The sequence below is a fragment of the Panicum virgatum genome, chromosome 3N (assembly GCF_016808335.1).
Source record: "Panicum virgatum strain AP13 chromosome 3N, P.virgatum_v5, whole genome shotgun sequence".
In the NCBI taxonomy this organism is placed as follows: domain Eukaryota; kingdom Viridiplantae; phylum Streptophyta; class Magnoliopsida; order Poales; family Poaceae; genus Panicum; species Panicum virgatum.
In genome coordinates, this window is record NC_053147.1 from 56,180,909 (window position 1) to 56,196,623 (window position 15,715).

The 15,715-nt window shown below is 41.4% G+C and overlaps 1 protein-coding gene across 3 annotated transcripts; it reads left to right on the forward strand.

Annotated features, from left to right (window-relative positions):
* The first annotated feature begins 525 nt into the window (after window positions 1–525).
* On the forward strand, window positions 526–15,031 carry LOC120666253. 3 transcript variants are annotated; one of them, XM_039946054.1, is made up of 11 exons: window positions 526–1,196; window positions 4,148–4,355; window positions 6,737–6,956; window positions 7,062–7,197; window positions 7,291–7,683; window positions 7,807–8,008; window positions 9,152–9,401; window positions 12,957–13,110; window positions 13,228–13,554; window positions 13,655–13,727; window positions 14,103–14,993. In XM_039946054.1, exons 1-11 carry the CDS (start codon window positions 1,032–1,034, stop codon window positions 14,870–14,872), a joined length of 2,898 nt encoding a protein of 965 aa, XP_039801988.1. In that variant the 5' UTR covers window positions 526–1,031; the 3' UTR covers window positions 14,873–14,993. The 3 variants fall into 3 exon arrangements, with proteins under 3 accessions (XP_039801988.1, XP_039801987.1, XP_039801989.1); XM_039946053.1 differs by having other exon boundaries at window positions 531–1,196; window positions 14,100–14,993; XM_039946055.1 differs by lacking the exon at window positions 4,148–4,355 and having other exon boundaries at window positions 1,058–1,196; window positions 14,100–15,031.
* The last annotated feature ends 684 nt before the right edge of the window (window positions 15,032–15,715 follow it).

A 15,715-nucleotide genomic window follows, 5' to 3' on the forward strand; every position in this document is an offset into this window, starting at 1 on the left:
ACCAATCGATGGTGACTCTGATCTTATCAAAGCTCCGCGCCCACCGCACATAAACAAAAAGAACAGCCGATTAGAGCATGGTTTATGGTTTCGTCTGCCACGGGTGATTCGGCGACTCTGGCTGCGAGCTGTGGCGGTGGGTCCCATAGCTATTTAATGTGTTGCTTAATACGTGGAAGCAATTGAATGGAGAAGATCTGACTGCTTCAGATTTAGCCGGCTCAGGCTGGCGACTCGATAGTCGCCTACTCCTCTCTCCTCCTTTCTCTCTCTTTACTATTGGATGTCGCCGGCTCAAACTTCTCCATAATACTTGCTCTTATCAAATGAAAGGCCGCTTGGCCATCCAGTAACGACTCTACAACCGGCGTATTAAGTATCCGTGACGGCGAGACTTAAGACTTAAAAGTCTCTCTCGGTCATGGCCTTGCTGTGGATGTGAGCGGCGCTTACTGGAGGTAAATGCAAGGTTAACTTGATTCGCTCGTCGCCTATAACAACGTGTCGGCTTGGGAGCCCTTCCCTAGGGAAAGTTTGCAAGGGCACTACGTCTTCATTTTGCAGTGGGCTGAAATTGAAGGCCCCCAGCGAGCTCATTCAGAGCATAGCAGCTCGGTGCTTCAGTACTGCCAGCGCTGCCTGGCGAGGATTACGGAGCCTAATTATGTTGGCGTGCCGGGGCATTTGGAGGTAGAAAAACACAGGAGCTTTTGCACAAATTTTCAGGCATCCCTTCTTTTTAATACAGCGGGCAGCTCTCCTACTAGTTTGTTTCAAAAATATCTGCAAGTTATTACTAGTATATATAAGAACAGCAATCAGGGCCCTAAGTATTTCAACCGGAATCCCTTCTTCACGGCAATCTGACTCATTCATATGTATGTGAACCGCCGAGACCGAGGATTCCAGGTTCTATTAATAGCCAACACATGGTCTTCCCGTTGCATACCCAGATAGAAGAATGCACACCTTCTACACCGCTAATGAGCAGAAACTAGGACAGCACAGTTAAGAAGCAGCATTCTTACCACATGGATAAGATTGCAGGGTACTTTACGGGGCGTCCTGTAAAAAACCACCGTCCAACCCTTTGTGATGCGAGGCGTTATGAATATCGCGAACTGGAGAAGGCTACCAAGGCATTTACAAATCTCATTAGACCAGGTGCACACGGAGATCTTGGAACTGTCTACAAGGTAAAAATATCATGCTCCCTCAATAATTACCTAAAGTTATAATTTTTACTGGATACATATATTTCACGTTTTTCATTGATGCGAGCATGTGGATAGTAATTAAGATAATAAGCAAAATACATAGCTTCCAGTATAGTTCGCTCTCTTCTCCTATCGTCCCTGTTTTTCTTCTGCATCCCCGAGCAGCTTAGCTAGCCATGGATGGGGAGGGCTCCGCTGGCGCTCCGCCGCCCATGCCGCCCACGATGCTCTGCTGCCCGCTCCGGAATCAAGCATCAACTCGTGCTCCACCAATTTTTCTTCTTCGTTTCTTTTCTAAGATAAAAAGGAGGAGCACAGCAAGCAAGTTCATACCTTTTCCTTTCTCTCCGCTTCTCTTCTCCATAGAGCAAAGCAGGCAAGCGGCGTCAGCACACCAATCTCCAACACCGAAGCCTCCCAAGCCCCAAATCCACCACTTATTTGCATCTCCGGCAAATCCAAGCACCATATCACCAACACCATTAGCTCGGGCCCTTACCTGCTATTCAAATCCAATTTAATGGTTAGGCTTGGTAGGGGCTCACCGGTGGGGTGGCAATGGATCATGGTTCTGGGGCTCTCTATACAATTCAATTTGATATTTGTTTAGCTTAGCTATTAGATTATTTAGACTAAAATTTGAGATCTGTTACCACCGTACTAAAGGATTCTACGTATTAATTAAAAAGTTTTAAAAAATATTTTAAACCCAGGAAAAAGGCCACAAACATGCTTGCGTGCGGTGCGAGAATTCGAACCCGAAACCTCTTGACTCTCGTGTACACTATTTGTCATCTCAACTACACAACACTTACGATGCAGAGAGATACTTTCCTTTTAAAATAACATGTGGCGTACTCTTTAGTAACAGATGGTAACACCAACCGGTACAGGTGGTGTTACACTTTAGTACTAGATGTTATTTCCAACCAGTAGTACTAAAGGGCTGCGTAAGCTTATATCCACCCTATAATACTAATTAATATTAGTACCGGAACAGGATCTTTTTCCCAGTCTAAACCGATATGCCTTTCTCTAGTAGTGTTCCCCCCTCTCTTATTATCCCGTGCCAAGTTGCAGCTCATGTCCTGACCCCGAATAGACGATCATTTACAGCCTCGGTGCATATACCGCATTTATAGATAGGCCCCCAGTTGATGTCGTGTGCAAGCAGCCTCTCCAGGGTGGGTGCGTCCTTGACGATAAGATGCTCCATGCTCCAGCTCAACGGCATTAGATGTGGATTAAATTAAATTATTCATCATCATACAAAATAATTACAATGAGATAAGGTTCTTACTATATTTGTGGTGCTGATATATTGGAGTTGGGAGCCCGCATATGGGAAAACTATTTAGGAAGTGGGAACTTGGAGGCCGAGCCATAATAGGAGTGTTGCCGACGCAGTTTCCTCTGTCTTTTTTTTGACGCCTCTCATCTGGGTACAGCTGTAACATCTGTTCATACACGCACGCACGCACCACCCAACACACGCACATACCACACACACCACACGTGTACAACCAGACCTACAACTACACACAGATACGAAGACCGCGTCCTTCTAGAGATCACCGAAACTTTCAAGGCTCCGTAGGCGACGGGCACGTCACAGTCCCTTTGTGGCTCCACGCGTGAGAGGCTCTAGAAATTATTGGGAAACACTATTCCCGATGAGAACACCAACGTCGAACCCGGGGTTCGAACGCTGGTGGGCAGCGTGCCCACTGGCAGGCGCTACCAACCGAGCTGGATGCCACATCCACCACGTGCTCCACCACGTCATCATGGACGGCTGATGGAGTGGACTGCCCCTACAAATGCAATCTATAAAGATGGGGGTCTCGCCTCAGCTGTCCCTAGTATTAGTTTTTCCGGGGAGTTGCTCAATTCTTGGTGAAAAACATCTCTCATCCTTAAACACATCAAAGGCCTATCAATCTTTTCAATGATGGCATGTTTAGAAAAAAAATGAAAAAAGATAACATTACGAAATCTAGCTAGACAAATGAAAACTCCCCCTCTACCCATAATATTAATTGGAGTTTCAGCAACACATCCTGTAATTAAATTTTTTATTTAAAATGTTTAAACTAGAAGTTGGACTGAGAATGATGGTATGTGTAGAAAAGGTTAAAAACATTAGTACACCTAGACATTAAAGACATTAAATTGGTCATTCACATGAGGAGAAAAAAATATTTCCATCCATGGTAATTGCTAGCAAGTGCCAGTTCATGAATATGTACAATTGTTGTATGTTACAAGACTTGAAATGGAGGTAAAATACAAGGTGAATCTTAAGCTCCTAATCGATCGATCAACTAATGTAAGGTTAGGCAAACGTTTGGGCAAATACAGGTGGAAATGACCTAACCATACCATAACCTAGATGTTGTAATCTTACCTAAATTGATCTTTGTTCTATGAAGCAAGTTCAAAATTCACAAAGGATTAGCATAGGCTTACCTCCTAGATAGCCTCCAGTGTTCCCCCTCTAAGAATTTCCTCCTCCCCCTTTCTTTTTTGGAATTTCGGCAGCACCTCGACTTTATCAGTTCGCCACTATGCTGATGACCTCGTGAAAGAAGGTGTCGCACTGTATAGGTTCGGTTTTTAAGGATGGCTCACACTGCAAGCTGCCCCTTAAAATAGGGGCTGATCTCTATGGGCTGATCCTGGAATACAATTTTTTTAAGTGTGGTTCGACTACTCCTAAAAATCATGGTGATCTTCAAGGTGGCTGGCAGTATGATCCAGTATCTGTATTTTTAGGGTCGGTTTGAATGCTACAGTATCTGTAGATAATATTATTTGGTGCAGCCCCTAAAAAAATAGAACGCTCCAACAAATCAGTACTGTACTAGCGTTGGTTAGTTCAATAGAAAGAGATTATATTTGACTAATCATCCACCCTCCTCATAAATCAGGGAACACTTCAGGGAGGAAAAGTGATTGCAGTGCAGACCCTACAAACAGAACGGAGGCTTCACAAACAACATGAGAGTTTGGTGAAGGCTGTCTCACAACTTTGTCACACGAACCTACTGAAGTTTGATGGTTATTGCATTGATAAACATGGGAGCTTTCTTTGCTACGAATATCAGCGCTATCAAACACTTGAGGAGTGCCTCCTAGGTATGATCCCTCAAAAGAACTTACTGACATCCAATTGAATTTCGCAAGTTTCCTTTCTCTATAATTCTTCAATCTCAACAAAGGAAAAAAATATTGATCCCAAACTAAATCTTAAGGTGCTAGTCGACCTGGGTTTGGGTGCGTGCGGTTAAGCTAACAGGAATGAATTTTTAAAGTTTCTTGTCTCTATTCACACATGCCTGAACTCCCTGCTCTCTCCCCCCAAATCAAACACATCTGAATCCCAAATTGATCCAAATCAAAGCTGTGGCCGAGGGAGATCCACACGGACGACCACCGTGCCGCCGATCCCTGGCGAGGGCGCACCTGCTAGAAGACATGTCTTGGGCGACCCACGTCCTTGACAAGGGCCGCCTAGGCTAGTGCTAAAAGCATGCACACATAAATATGAGAGGAGGACTGCTGTCGTAACCATAAGGACAAAGCGATAGGTTCGCAGGGGCAGGCGGCGCATTGCCTCGACCCTAAAGCGATTGCAGTGTTGGAGAGGAGAGTCTATAGTCTGCTCTAGGAATAATGAGCAAGGCTTCGGCTGAACCTCATCAACAAATACCACAACTACAATGTTGTCCATGATCTCATGGACATCATCTCGGTAGATCAATCATTGCTTCCACACGTCTATTATTCTAACATGGTGGATGGAACTCTTTGGAGGCTTTTAGTAGCTACCCTAAAGTCTCTGCATTAAGGACCCATTGTTATTAACACTAATACTTATACTCAAACATTAGCCCTATATGCTTTAGTACTAGTTGGTTTTACGACACTGTACTATCACCTATACTCACACATTATTAGTTTAATATAGTTTACTACCGGTTGGTGTTACCGTGCCACCCAATACTAAATCCGCTACTGGTAAAATTCAAGCATCTATACTTAGTAAGATCCGATGTGCAGTTCAAATGGTAAGGAAGTTACACTCAATGTTAGTGATAATTTGAAGAACCACGCATATTTCATCGAAAAAATGTGTGATTTGTGACATCCTATTCTCATATTTGAAATATTTTTAAAAAAATTGATATCTTATCGTTTAACACCAACCATAACTTACCACCTGGTACTAAAATTGAGATTTTTTAGTCTCAATTTCATAGTATCGATGGAAAATACCGTTCTTATTTTTCCAACCAGTACTAAAAGGTATATTCTCTTTGCTACTAAAAGTATACTTCCTGCTAGTAGTGACCACAGTGGTGCAACTACAGCAGCTCCGGGGACGTCATCACTGCTGCTGCTACACAATTAAAAATCATCTGCTACATGTCTGCAAGAAATTGAACCTACAAGCATTGTCCTAGGATCCTCACCCTCTGTGCAAGGTCGCTTCCATTAGGCGTGCCCCTTGGCTGCTCCCTCATTGGTGCTGTTGGAATGGTGTCTTCGCACAGGGCAGTGGCGCCCAGGAAGGGCAAGTGGAGGAATGGGAGCTGACATGCACACCATCTCAGAGAGGGCCAAGCAAGAGGAGGCAAAAGGAGGAACAGGCGAGCAGGAGGAAGAAGGGTCACCATGGGAGAGATGTAGGGCCAGGGCTAATTGTGAGTGAGGGGAAGTCCAAATGAATATATATGAATCCTCTACAATACGTCCCCAACAGTTGGGTCAGTGACATGCAGGCCCAACCCCACATGGCAGTGGGTGGAGTACTGCACACGAATCTCGTCAAGTCAAAATAGGTGGTAGTGTTCTATCACACCTCGAGCAGCTACAATGTAACCAAAAAGATCAGGTGCGGGCGGGGAGGGCGGGGGGGGGGGGCAGCGTCAAATCCGATGAGGCAGCATATACATGTTTCAGTGTGGGAGGCATCGGTTTGAGGGAGGAGGAAAGGCGGTGATGACGAGGGGCACAAGGGAGTTGGGATAATGTTCCACCGGACCTCGACCAGCAGCCATTTGACAAAGATAGGGTGGGGCGTCGTCGAATTCCGGCAAGGCGCAACATGTGGATTTCAGGGTGCGGGAGGGGATCGGTTGGGGGGTGGGTGGGGGGTGGGGGTGGGGGAGGAAAGAAGGTGATGATGAGAGGAATAACGGAGTCGAGGAATAGATTAGATGTTACTTGTGTGTCCAACATGATGTGATGCAATTTGGATCACCACCTGTTGTGTGAAACTCAAGACATGTTTGGGTTACAGCCTACTCATATGCCTTCCGTATGGTATTGAGGGTAAAACAATCATATGTTATGTCATTGTATACCATTTAGTAAGCAATGTGTTTAGACTTCTGATTTATCCCTAGATCACTCTTTTAGGGATCTAATCCGTTCTAAATATATGCCTTATTGCATATAATAGTAGCTTGGTTGTTGAAAATTAATGTGTATACCATCAATTTATTTTAATGTAGGAACATATAAAGTGCTAACTTGGCAACAGCGACGTGATATACTCAGCGGTATCTGTGAAGGCCTGAAGTACCTCGAGGACTTCAAAAGCAAAGTGAAAATGCACATTGAATTGAAAGTTGACAAAATAGTTCTTCATGAGGATGAGAAGACTAGGAATTTGATACCAAAAATTTCGTATTGTGTTTTCTGGGGTCAACGTGAAGATGATGCACCCACAGGGTTTACTTTGTTCCATTTATATAATTGAATCAATAAATGAACTATACACTTAGAGAACCATATATTATTGGTTATTCTCATCAATTATACTTCCATTTGATGCAGGTATTATTATTTCATGTCAAAGAGAGAAGAAATATTTTCTTCAGAAATTGACATAAATAGCTTTGGTATTCTCCTGCTAAAGATTATAACAGGCCGATCTAAATCGTCGAGTACAGAGAATGAATTAGTTGCTGAAGTAAGCTCTCTCTTATTGTTAATAATGTTTTATTTCTGTTAATTGATCTACATAGCTATCCCAAGATCGTTTATAGAGGTATTTGTCTGACAGGTGAAACGTCATTGGAATAGAAATGATTGCAAGGCACTCAGGGATCCAATATTGAACAGTGATTGCCAAGCTGAAATTGAATACTGTATTGAGCTAGCCCTTAGGTGCACTTCGCCATATGTAGCCTTAAGGCCTACTGTCGATCATATAGCGTCCACCCTGGCTAATCTTAGACATGAAACAAGGAAAAACGAAAGTGTGGGTGCTTATGAATCCAGAACATTCAAGAATGTGCAATACAGTTTTGGCCGCGACGATGATTCTTCAGATGGGCTAGGGCTTATAAAGGTTGATCATGTACGTGAATATAGATATGATGAGCTCGAGAGAGCTACTGATCATTTCTCCAGTGATCGCGAAATTGGACGTGGGGCCTTTGGTATTGTCTATAAGGTTCTTACTTATTCCACCTGTGTACATTTCAGTAGTCTCTTCATCTAGAAATGTCGCAAAATCGTTGTGTTCGTACTGACCTTTTGTCTTTTTACAACAAAAATATGATTGTTATTGTAACAGGCAGTGATTGGTGACAAGGTTTTAGCTGTAAAGAAGCTACAGAAGGACAAGTTCTCGGAACAATTTTTGAATGAAGTAAGCATCCTATCAACGCTAAGACACAGAAATCTAATGAAATTAGAGGGTTACTGCTTCCATAGCCAAGGGACAATGCTTTGCTATGAATATCTTTCAGATGGGACTCTCCAGGATCGACTAGAAGGTATGACAAAACTTCTGTTGTGAATAGGCAGGCGACGCTAGCATGCAAGGATCTTATATATATATTGTCATTACGGTATATATTTAACATTTCTGAGTATTTTTTCAAGTAGCTGCTACTGTTCTTATTCACAATGTTTTCTTACGCGGCCAAAAGTTTTGTAGTCTAATCTGGACAATACCGGTAGTGAGCCAGAATCAACAACCAAAAGATGCCCAACTGACAATTTCAAACAACAAAAAGCCATTTAACCATATAGAAAAGTTTCTCAGTTAGACCAAAAAATTGCTGCCTACTAGATAAATTCTAGAAAAAGACAATAACCATTTTCTGTTAAAAAACATTCAGGGAATCCTAGAAATCTTTATGGATGTTCAAACAACTTTCGTATTTCATTTGTGAGGAAAAATATTTGTATTCTCATATAAATCCATGTCTCCTAATAATATGTAACTGAAATCTACTATACTCCCTCCGTTTCAAAAATTATAAGACATTCTGGCTTTTCTAGATACATTGTTTTTGCTATGCACCAAGATACACGCATATTTCTTGATACATAGCAAAAATTATACAACTCAAAATGTGTAAACGGCTTATAATTTGAAACGGAGGGAGTACATATCTAATTTTAGTTCCATTTAATTATATTCTTATCAGAGGTAGGTTGAAATTTGTTTAGGACATTAAATATTCTGTTAATTATCTGTAATGGCTTAAGTTAATATCCATATAAGATAAGCCTCACAGTTTTGGAACTATGCATGATGATAGACGAAAGAAAAAATTGAAGGAAGTAATTACATGATGGAATGGGTACTTATCCATTATATTGACTTAATTAATATAATAAGAAGAAGCAAGAAATGTAAGGTTTCATCAAATTTCACCACCTTTCTTATCAGATAAAATTAGCTCAACTGACCTTTTAATGAAATGTGCTGTGAATTATATCCAGCTCTAGTAAATTATTTTCTTGACAGATCTATTAATCCTTTCAAATTAATATCTTTATTTAGTAGCATGTAGTAGTGTTGTATGCTATCATGTTGTGAACCACTTAAATACTTAACTTGTTAAATTAGGTAGCAAACTGTGATGTTTTTGTTGAAATTATGCTTATTCCGCTATCAATCATTGCAGATAATCATCACAAGCTTAGCTGGAACCAACGGTACAACATAATTCTAGGTATTTGCAGAGGATTGCACTACCTCCATGATGAATGCCCAGATGGCGTCAGTATCGTCCATATGGACTTGAAGGCAGACAACATACTGATCCACATTGATGTGAGTGGGGTACTGATCCCAAAAATTGGTGACTTCGGTATTGCGTGGCCTCTCGATATGAACAAACAATATGCCTACACCAACAATCCTTTAGGAAACATGTAAGTCTTTATTCATCAACAATTATTAATGATTCTAATGACTTGTCAATTGTTCAATGCATGGTTTGGTTCTCATTACCCTGTGAAATCCACAAGTTCGCTAGAACTCTCACATGGTATATCCATCTCCACTAGAGCTGGGACAAAAGACCGTCCCTTCTAACAGTCGAGCTAAAATCTATATACATCAGTACTATTTTGTATCAATTGTCTTAATATGTACTAATATGAGCGTAAGCATTAGTATCAGGTGATAACATCACCTGGTATGAAAGCATAGGTTTTAGTACTGTTTGGTGTTACCAACCGGTAGTAAAGAGTCTAGACCCTTTGGTCCACCACAAATATACTATTAGGCATTGGACCTGGTACTAATAATGCTGATGGCTCGTGTTTCTAATAGTGTGTCCTTCTATATCCGCCGCTTGATCTCCCTCCTCCACTTGTCTCCTTGGCCAGCAGCAATCTTTCTTGCAGGAATCTGCTCTGGCATATATATGAATGCCCATAGCCAGCATTCGAGACACCAAGACCAAGTCCATGGTGCTGCCAGCCTCTCCTTCGACCTCCATCCGCTAGCCATCATGGCATATGTTGTAGGAAAATGTGGTCTTGCTGCAATAGACATGGCAAGGGCCCTCTCCACAATCTATTTAGGAAGAGTGTGTTAGTTTTTGGGCTTCATCTATAGATGCTCAATTTGAGTCATTTTTCTACAAAAATAGTACATTCTCCAAAACACAAACTATATGTGTATATGCACCAAATATTAAGTATCTTTAATGAGAATGACGTATAGTTTCATGCATATTTTCAAAATAAACAAGGGTGAAAAAGTGACATTAACGTGAGTGTTACTACCACTACACATAGCCCTGGAACTATGATAGACGGTTAGTAGGTATAAGACTTTAGCAATAGAGAGTTAGTCAGTACAAAACTATACTGATCGACACTTGCAGCCAGTGTAAGTCCTGTCAGTATAAGTGTTTACCGACCAACACCAGCCTTACTGACTAACAGTTCGATGCTCAGTGAAGTTTTACCGATTGACGTACTCTGTCCCAACAAAGAATGCAATTCTAGGTATGCGCCAGATACATAACAAGAATTATTGAATCCTTTTGTTGGGATGGAGGGAGTATATATATTGACTGACGACATGTAGCAACTTTTACAGACAACCAATGTGAAGGCATACGTAGCTATTACCAATTGATTGTTGAACGCATAATTTAAAATTAGAAAATAACAATTCAATCGAGCAATTATAGGTACATATTGAACAGAAATTCAAAACTAATCTAGTGTCCATCATGTCATATTAAGCTTCAAAGATTCACTCACTAGACATCTCATGAAAATGCAATTAGGTACATATAGTTTATTGCACACCAATAGATATGTGTGCATTATCACTTATAGAAAGTCAAATACCAAAAGTAATTCATGGATCTAATAAAAGGCTATGCTAGATTTTATCTTGCAGACTCCAGGGGTTGTCACACAATCATTCCCAGAAACTCAAACCAAAAACAATGCACGCATCCAATAGCAGGCTGTACTTGATTGTCTTGCACTTGTGTGTAGAATCACTTTCAAGGACTCAAAAACCGAAAGGAACATGGATCCAACAGCAGGCAGTACTGTAAGTAGCTGGCAGCGTCTAGGACTTCCTGAAAAAACAAAAGTAATATGCAGACAGGCTAGGTATGTGAAATTCATGTCACGAAGCTTGTCTTCTCCAAAAGTTCAACATAGAAAAATAATCAAGGCCAAACAATCATATAGAATAGAACAGAGCAGCTACTCTGGCGGTGACGTCGCTTGTCTGCACTTGGTTTCAGTGGTGCCCGGAGCAGAAGCATCTCCGTCAAGTAGTGGACCACTACGGGACACAGGCTATTTGCCGTGTGCCAAAAACACACAGCAAAGCCCGGTTTGCACACGGCAAAGGCTTTGCCGTGTGTAGCACACGGCAAAAGCCCCACGGCAACCAAGTGTTGGCAAAGGCCTTCTTTGCCGTGGATTTTTTGTTGGGCACACGGCAAAGCTTTTGCCGTGTGCATAAATTGGACTCGCATTATGTCTCCAAAATTTGCCAAGATCTCCAAAATTTACTTCTGTTTCTGCCACACATGCTCACATTGGACTCGCTATTATGTCTGTCAATTTTATATACATTGTACTCCACTAATCAAAATACTTCCTGTACAAGCATCAGAAATTCGATTACTGACATTAAATGTCTAAATATAGCAAATATATCGAGAAAATTACCAAAGTTTAGCATGGAGTAAAATATCCTGTATTCTTATGCCAGAAAATTTGCGGAGTCAAAATTCAACTATTTTGGAACACCTTTGCCGTGTGCACAAAATAAAACACACGGCAAATAGAATATTTGCCGTGTGCTTTATTGAGGCACACGGCAAAGGTGACGGTCGACCAAACGACGTCATTGGCCGCCATCTTTGCCTTCTGTCCTATGTTAGGCACACGGCAAAGATACAACATTTGCCGTGTGCCCGACCTTTGCCGTGGGCCGTTTCGTCCGGTGCACGGCAAATCTTTCCTTTGCTGTGTGCTACAACTTTGTCGTGTGCCTGTTCTCGTAGCACACGGCAAACCCTGCCTTTGCTGTGTGCCCGATGTTTGGCGCACGGCAAATGCATGGTTTCCGGTAGTGCACCACTCCCATCATGGGCATATGACTGCAGCGCTGCGAGTCACCGGAGCCGCTTGTTGCTGAAATTCATCGCTGGATTGGGAGGTAGAGTGCCGTCGCTGATGCCAAATGCATGGCGAGAGGGCAGCCGGCGGTGGCGCTGGATGAGGAGGGAAGGAGCGCATGCCACTGGGGATTGTAGGGACAGGAGCTACCGCTGGTTGGAGGTGGCGTGCTGATCTGCTGGGTTGGGTGTTAGGGTTTGCGGGGTGCAGGGTTGACCGCATTATTTTGATGAGAACCGTGTAACACAAGCCATCGGGTCGAAGATCAATGGTCAAAAGGAAGCCACCTGAAGCGTGGGCTCAGCTAGGCGATGCGGGTGTTGTTTTGTATTGCCTGAGATTTTTTTTTTGGTTTGGAGGGGGTCCCTGCCTATCCTTATATACTAGGAGGACAGATTACAAGGAAATCTAGCCAAATACGAGTTAAGGAATTCTACCTAAACACAATTCTGAAAGTTTCCTTATGTACCAACTAGTCCTACTCGTATCCGAGTGTGTTACAACATTTTCCTACCAGTTCTTATCCAATTTGGAAACCTTTAGTACCACATTGCTAGTTGAGTAAGGGTGGATTGAACTTATAAGCTATTCTCCTTTAGCCATATAGCATCTCCGAGTTGACTGTTTTATTACACGAAATGAAGCTGAAAATGTAAGGAGGGTGCTATGTTGAACCGAGGTAATTTAGGGTGTTGTGGTACAGTGTAGGCAGACACTAATATATAATTCCACTTGGCGTAATTCTGAGTGGCCACAGTCGAATAATATAACTGTAGGTATTTATTTTATATTAGTAAGGATATATCTGTTTTTTTGATGCAGCACGGTCACTCCTCCGGAATATCAGAATGGTGGAAAGATAACCACCGGAGTGGATATATACAGCTTCGGCCTCATCATGCTGGAGATGATAACAGGAAAACCAAGAACATACTCTAGAAAATCGAGCCGTTATGGACGACACATCATCAATCAAGTGAGCTTTTATTTTTCTCTTTCCTCTCTTTCAACCATCCTGCGGCTATAAAGTACCACACAGACGTGTTCAAATAGATATGCATTTCACAATTAATTACATTTACTGTTTGTTTAGGCAAAAAATCAGATTAAACTGCAGGATCCCAAACTTTTTATTGATGAATCCATGGGGAATGATTACCTACAACAAATACATGAGTGCATCGAGATAGCACTGGACTGTGTGGGAAGTGATGAGAAAACAAGGCCTGGTATTGCCGAAGTATCCTTGAGGCTAGCCCAAATTGGACAAGAACTGGTAGGAAGAAAATTATTAAGGTGTACAGCGAGCAGACGGACATCAATAATGGATAAACAAGAGCCTGTGATGAGCGAACTTGACAAGAGTAGTGATATTTCCATACCAAATTCTGAAGTAGATGTTTCTGATAGCATCTCTAAGGTAAATAAAATATTAATTGTGGACGATCAACTTCTTATTTTCCATCTCTGACCAGATTCGGTATGTATAATTTGTGATCAAAAAGTTACCACTTTGGCAGGTGGGGTCTGAATCGTCGTCTGGTACTATGCCGGCAGAAAAAACAGATGAAAACTTCAACGATCAGCAGCAAGGTACAGTAAACAAAAGAATATAGTGTATATAAGAAAATTAGTATATTGTTTGTTTAAATTTAAATATGCTTTCATTTCAAGAAGTAAAAAAATTGGATATTTAAAGTTCAAATTTTGAAATTACCAAATAGATATATGGTGTCATGAATTAAAATAGTACTGTGTTATTGGTGGGAAGTTCTCACTGTATGAGAATATTTGGTGACATGACATATTGCTGATGGGGCTTTGCAAATCAACTCCAAAGATATTATTTTGAGTTGACGTAGAATCTTTTGGTTTTCCAATGACTTATTTTGATATTATTATCTTAATAAAGCTCTCCAGACAAATTCTAAAACAACATGACATAAACTATATATCCATGTGCAGAAGGCTCCAGCATCCACGGAACGGATTCCATGAGCTATGCTTCAGATAATGCTACTCCATTTGATGCCAGCCAAACGCCAGTTCCATGCAATCCAAGTGACCTTGACTTCGCGCTTGATTTTGAAGCTATATTTGAAGGTCCTAGTGCTGTTGAATTGGAGTCCACTACTGCTACTCCAGCAAAACCAGAAATGGAAATAGAGAAAGCCTTGAAACAACTATACGAAACTCTATGTGATTTGCGCCCGTATGAGATCACAGAGGCCAGTGTTTTCATAGAGGAGATGGTTAACAAAATTCTTAGTAAAAGGAACCCAACCGCTGACCTCCTGAATGTTTGTTTAAATGAACTGCTGGAAATAATTTCCAGTGATGGTGATGCTATCAAAACAGCCAGGGAACGAGCAGCTAAAAAGATGCAGATAAGTGAGAAGATATCTCGCTGCTCAAAACTTAAAGCCATAATGCAGGAGAACGCAAGAGAAGCAAAGATGCTCGCGAAGCAGCAGGCATTCCTAATGAACCGTCGGGAGATCCTCTGTGCTGAACTCAATAAGATTGATTCGCAGTTAAAGGATATTCCTGCCTCGATCGCTGAGAAGAAGAAGAAGGGAATGGAGGCACAAGCTGAAGGGAAAACACTGGTCGAGGAGATTGTGAGAGAAGAAGCTGAGATAGGTGACACATCTGCTGACGACGCACTGCTGGAAAGAGTACGCAAAATTCGCATAGGTGTGTGCACCCAGCTGGAAGGGATCATCAACAAAATCTGACCTGCATCGTTTTAATTTGCTTTTGTTCAAATAAAAGTGTAAGGATTATTTGAGACCTCAATAATGAAACATGAGTCATTACCTACTATGTAAGAAATGCACAGAAAAGACACTTTCATCAGAGACTCTGAATAAAAATGCGACTCAAATATCATATTAGAGACGCGTGTCAACTGGACAAGTCTCTGATGTGTTGGAAACAAATGGCTGTAGACATGACGCATCTCTGATGTGAAAATAACAGAGACGCGGATGAACCAAACGGGTCTGTGATAATATGGTAGCCATCAGAGATGCGGTTTTATGAAACATTTCTCTGATGAAGGCACGCATATCAGATGTGTTTTTAGAGCATGTGTCCCCATCACTTTCACCTCCACATGGGTCCCCACTAGTCAGAATGTAGACCGCCGACAGTTGATCATAGTAATAAAATAAAATCCATAGAAAACCAACAAAAATATTTATCTGTTTTATTTCCTTATCCATATGCGCTGTAAGAATGTTCAAACTTCTCTAGAGTTGAAAGGATGAAATTTTGTTTCGTTCTGCTTAGTTTGTCTTGTCTAGTTTATAATTTAGTGTTCTCTTAAATTTGAGTTGGTTGGCTTGATAATTTTTTTGCCATGGAACTGAAAATCTTGGGGGTTGCGAACGCTGTATAACGCTAGGTTGTTGTGAGTATAGATTTGGTAAAGAAGCTCTACGATCTTGTTCTAAGTGATGCTTTAAATCTGGAGTTTTTTATTTTAAAAATAAAATAAAGAAGGCAAGTTTCTCAATGATAATAAAATTCCCACCAGAGTCATATGCAATGTTATATTGAAAACCTTTTATGTATAT

Excerpts from the sequence above, each read along its gene's own strand:
- LOC120666253 (XM_039946053.1), top strand. The coding sequence starts at position 1,032 with ATGGATAAGATTGCAGGGTACTTTACGGGGCGTCCTGTAAAAAACCAC. Across the intron at positions 7,198-7,290 it reads AGAATGAATTAGTTGCTGAA|GTGAAACGTCATTGGAATAG; the intron begins GTAAGCTCTCTC and ends TTTGTCTGACAG. Across the intron at positions 13,555-13,654 it reads TTTCTGATAGCATCTCTAAG|GTGGGGTCTGAATCGTCGTC; the intron begins GTAAATAAAATA and ends CCACTTTGGCAG.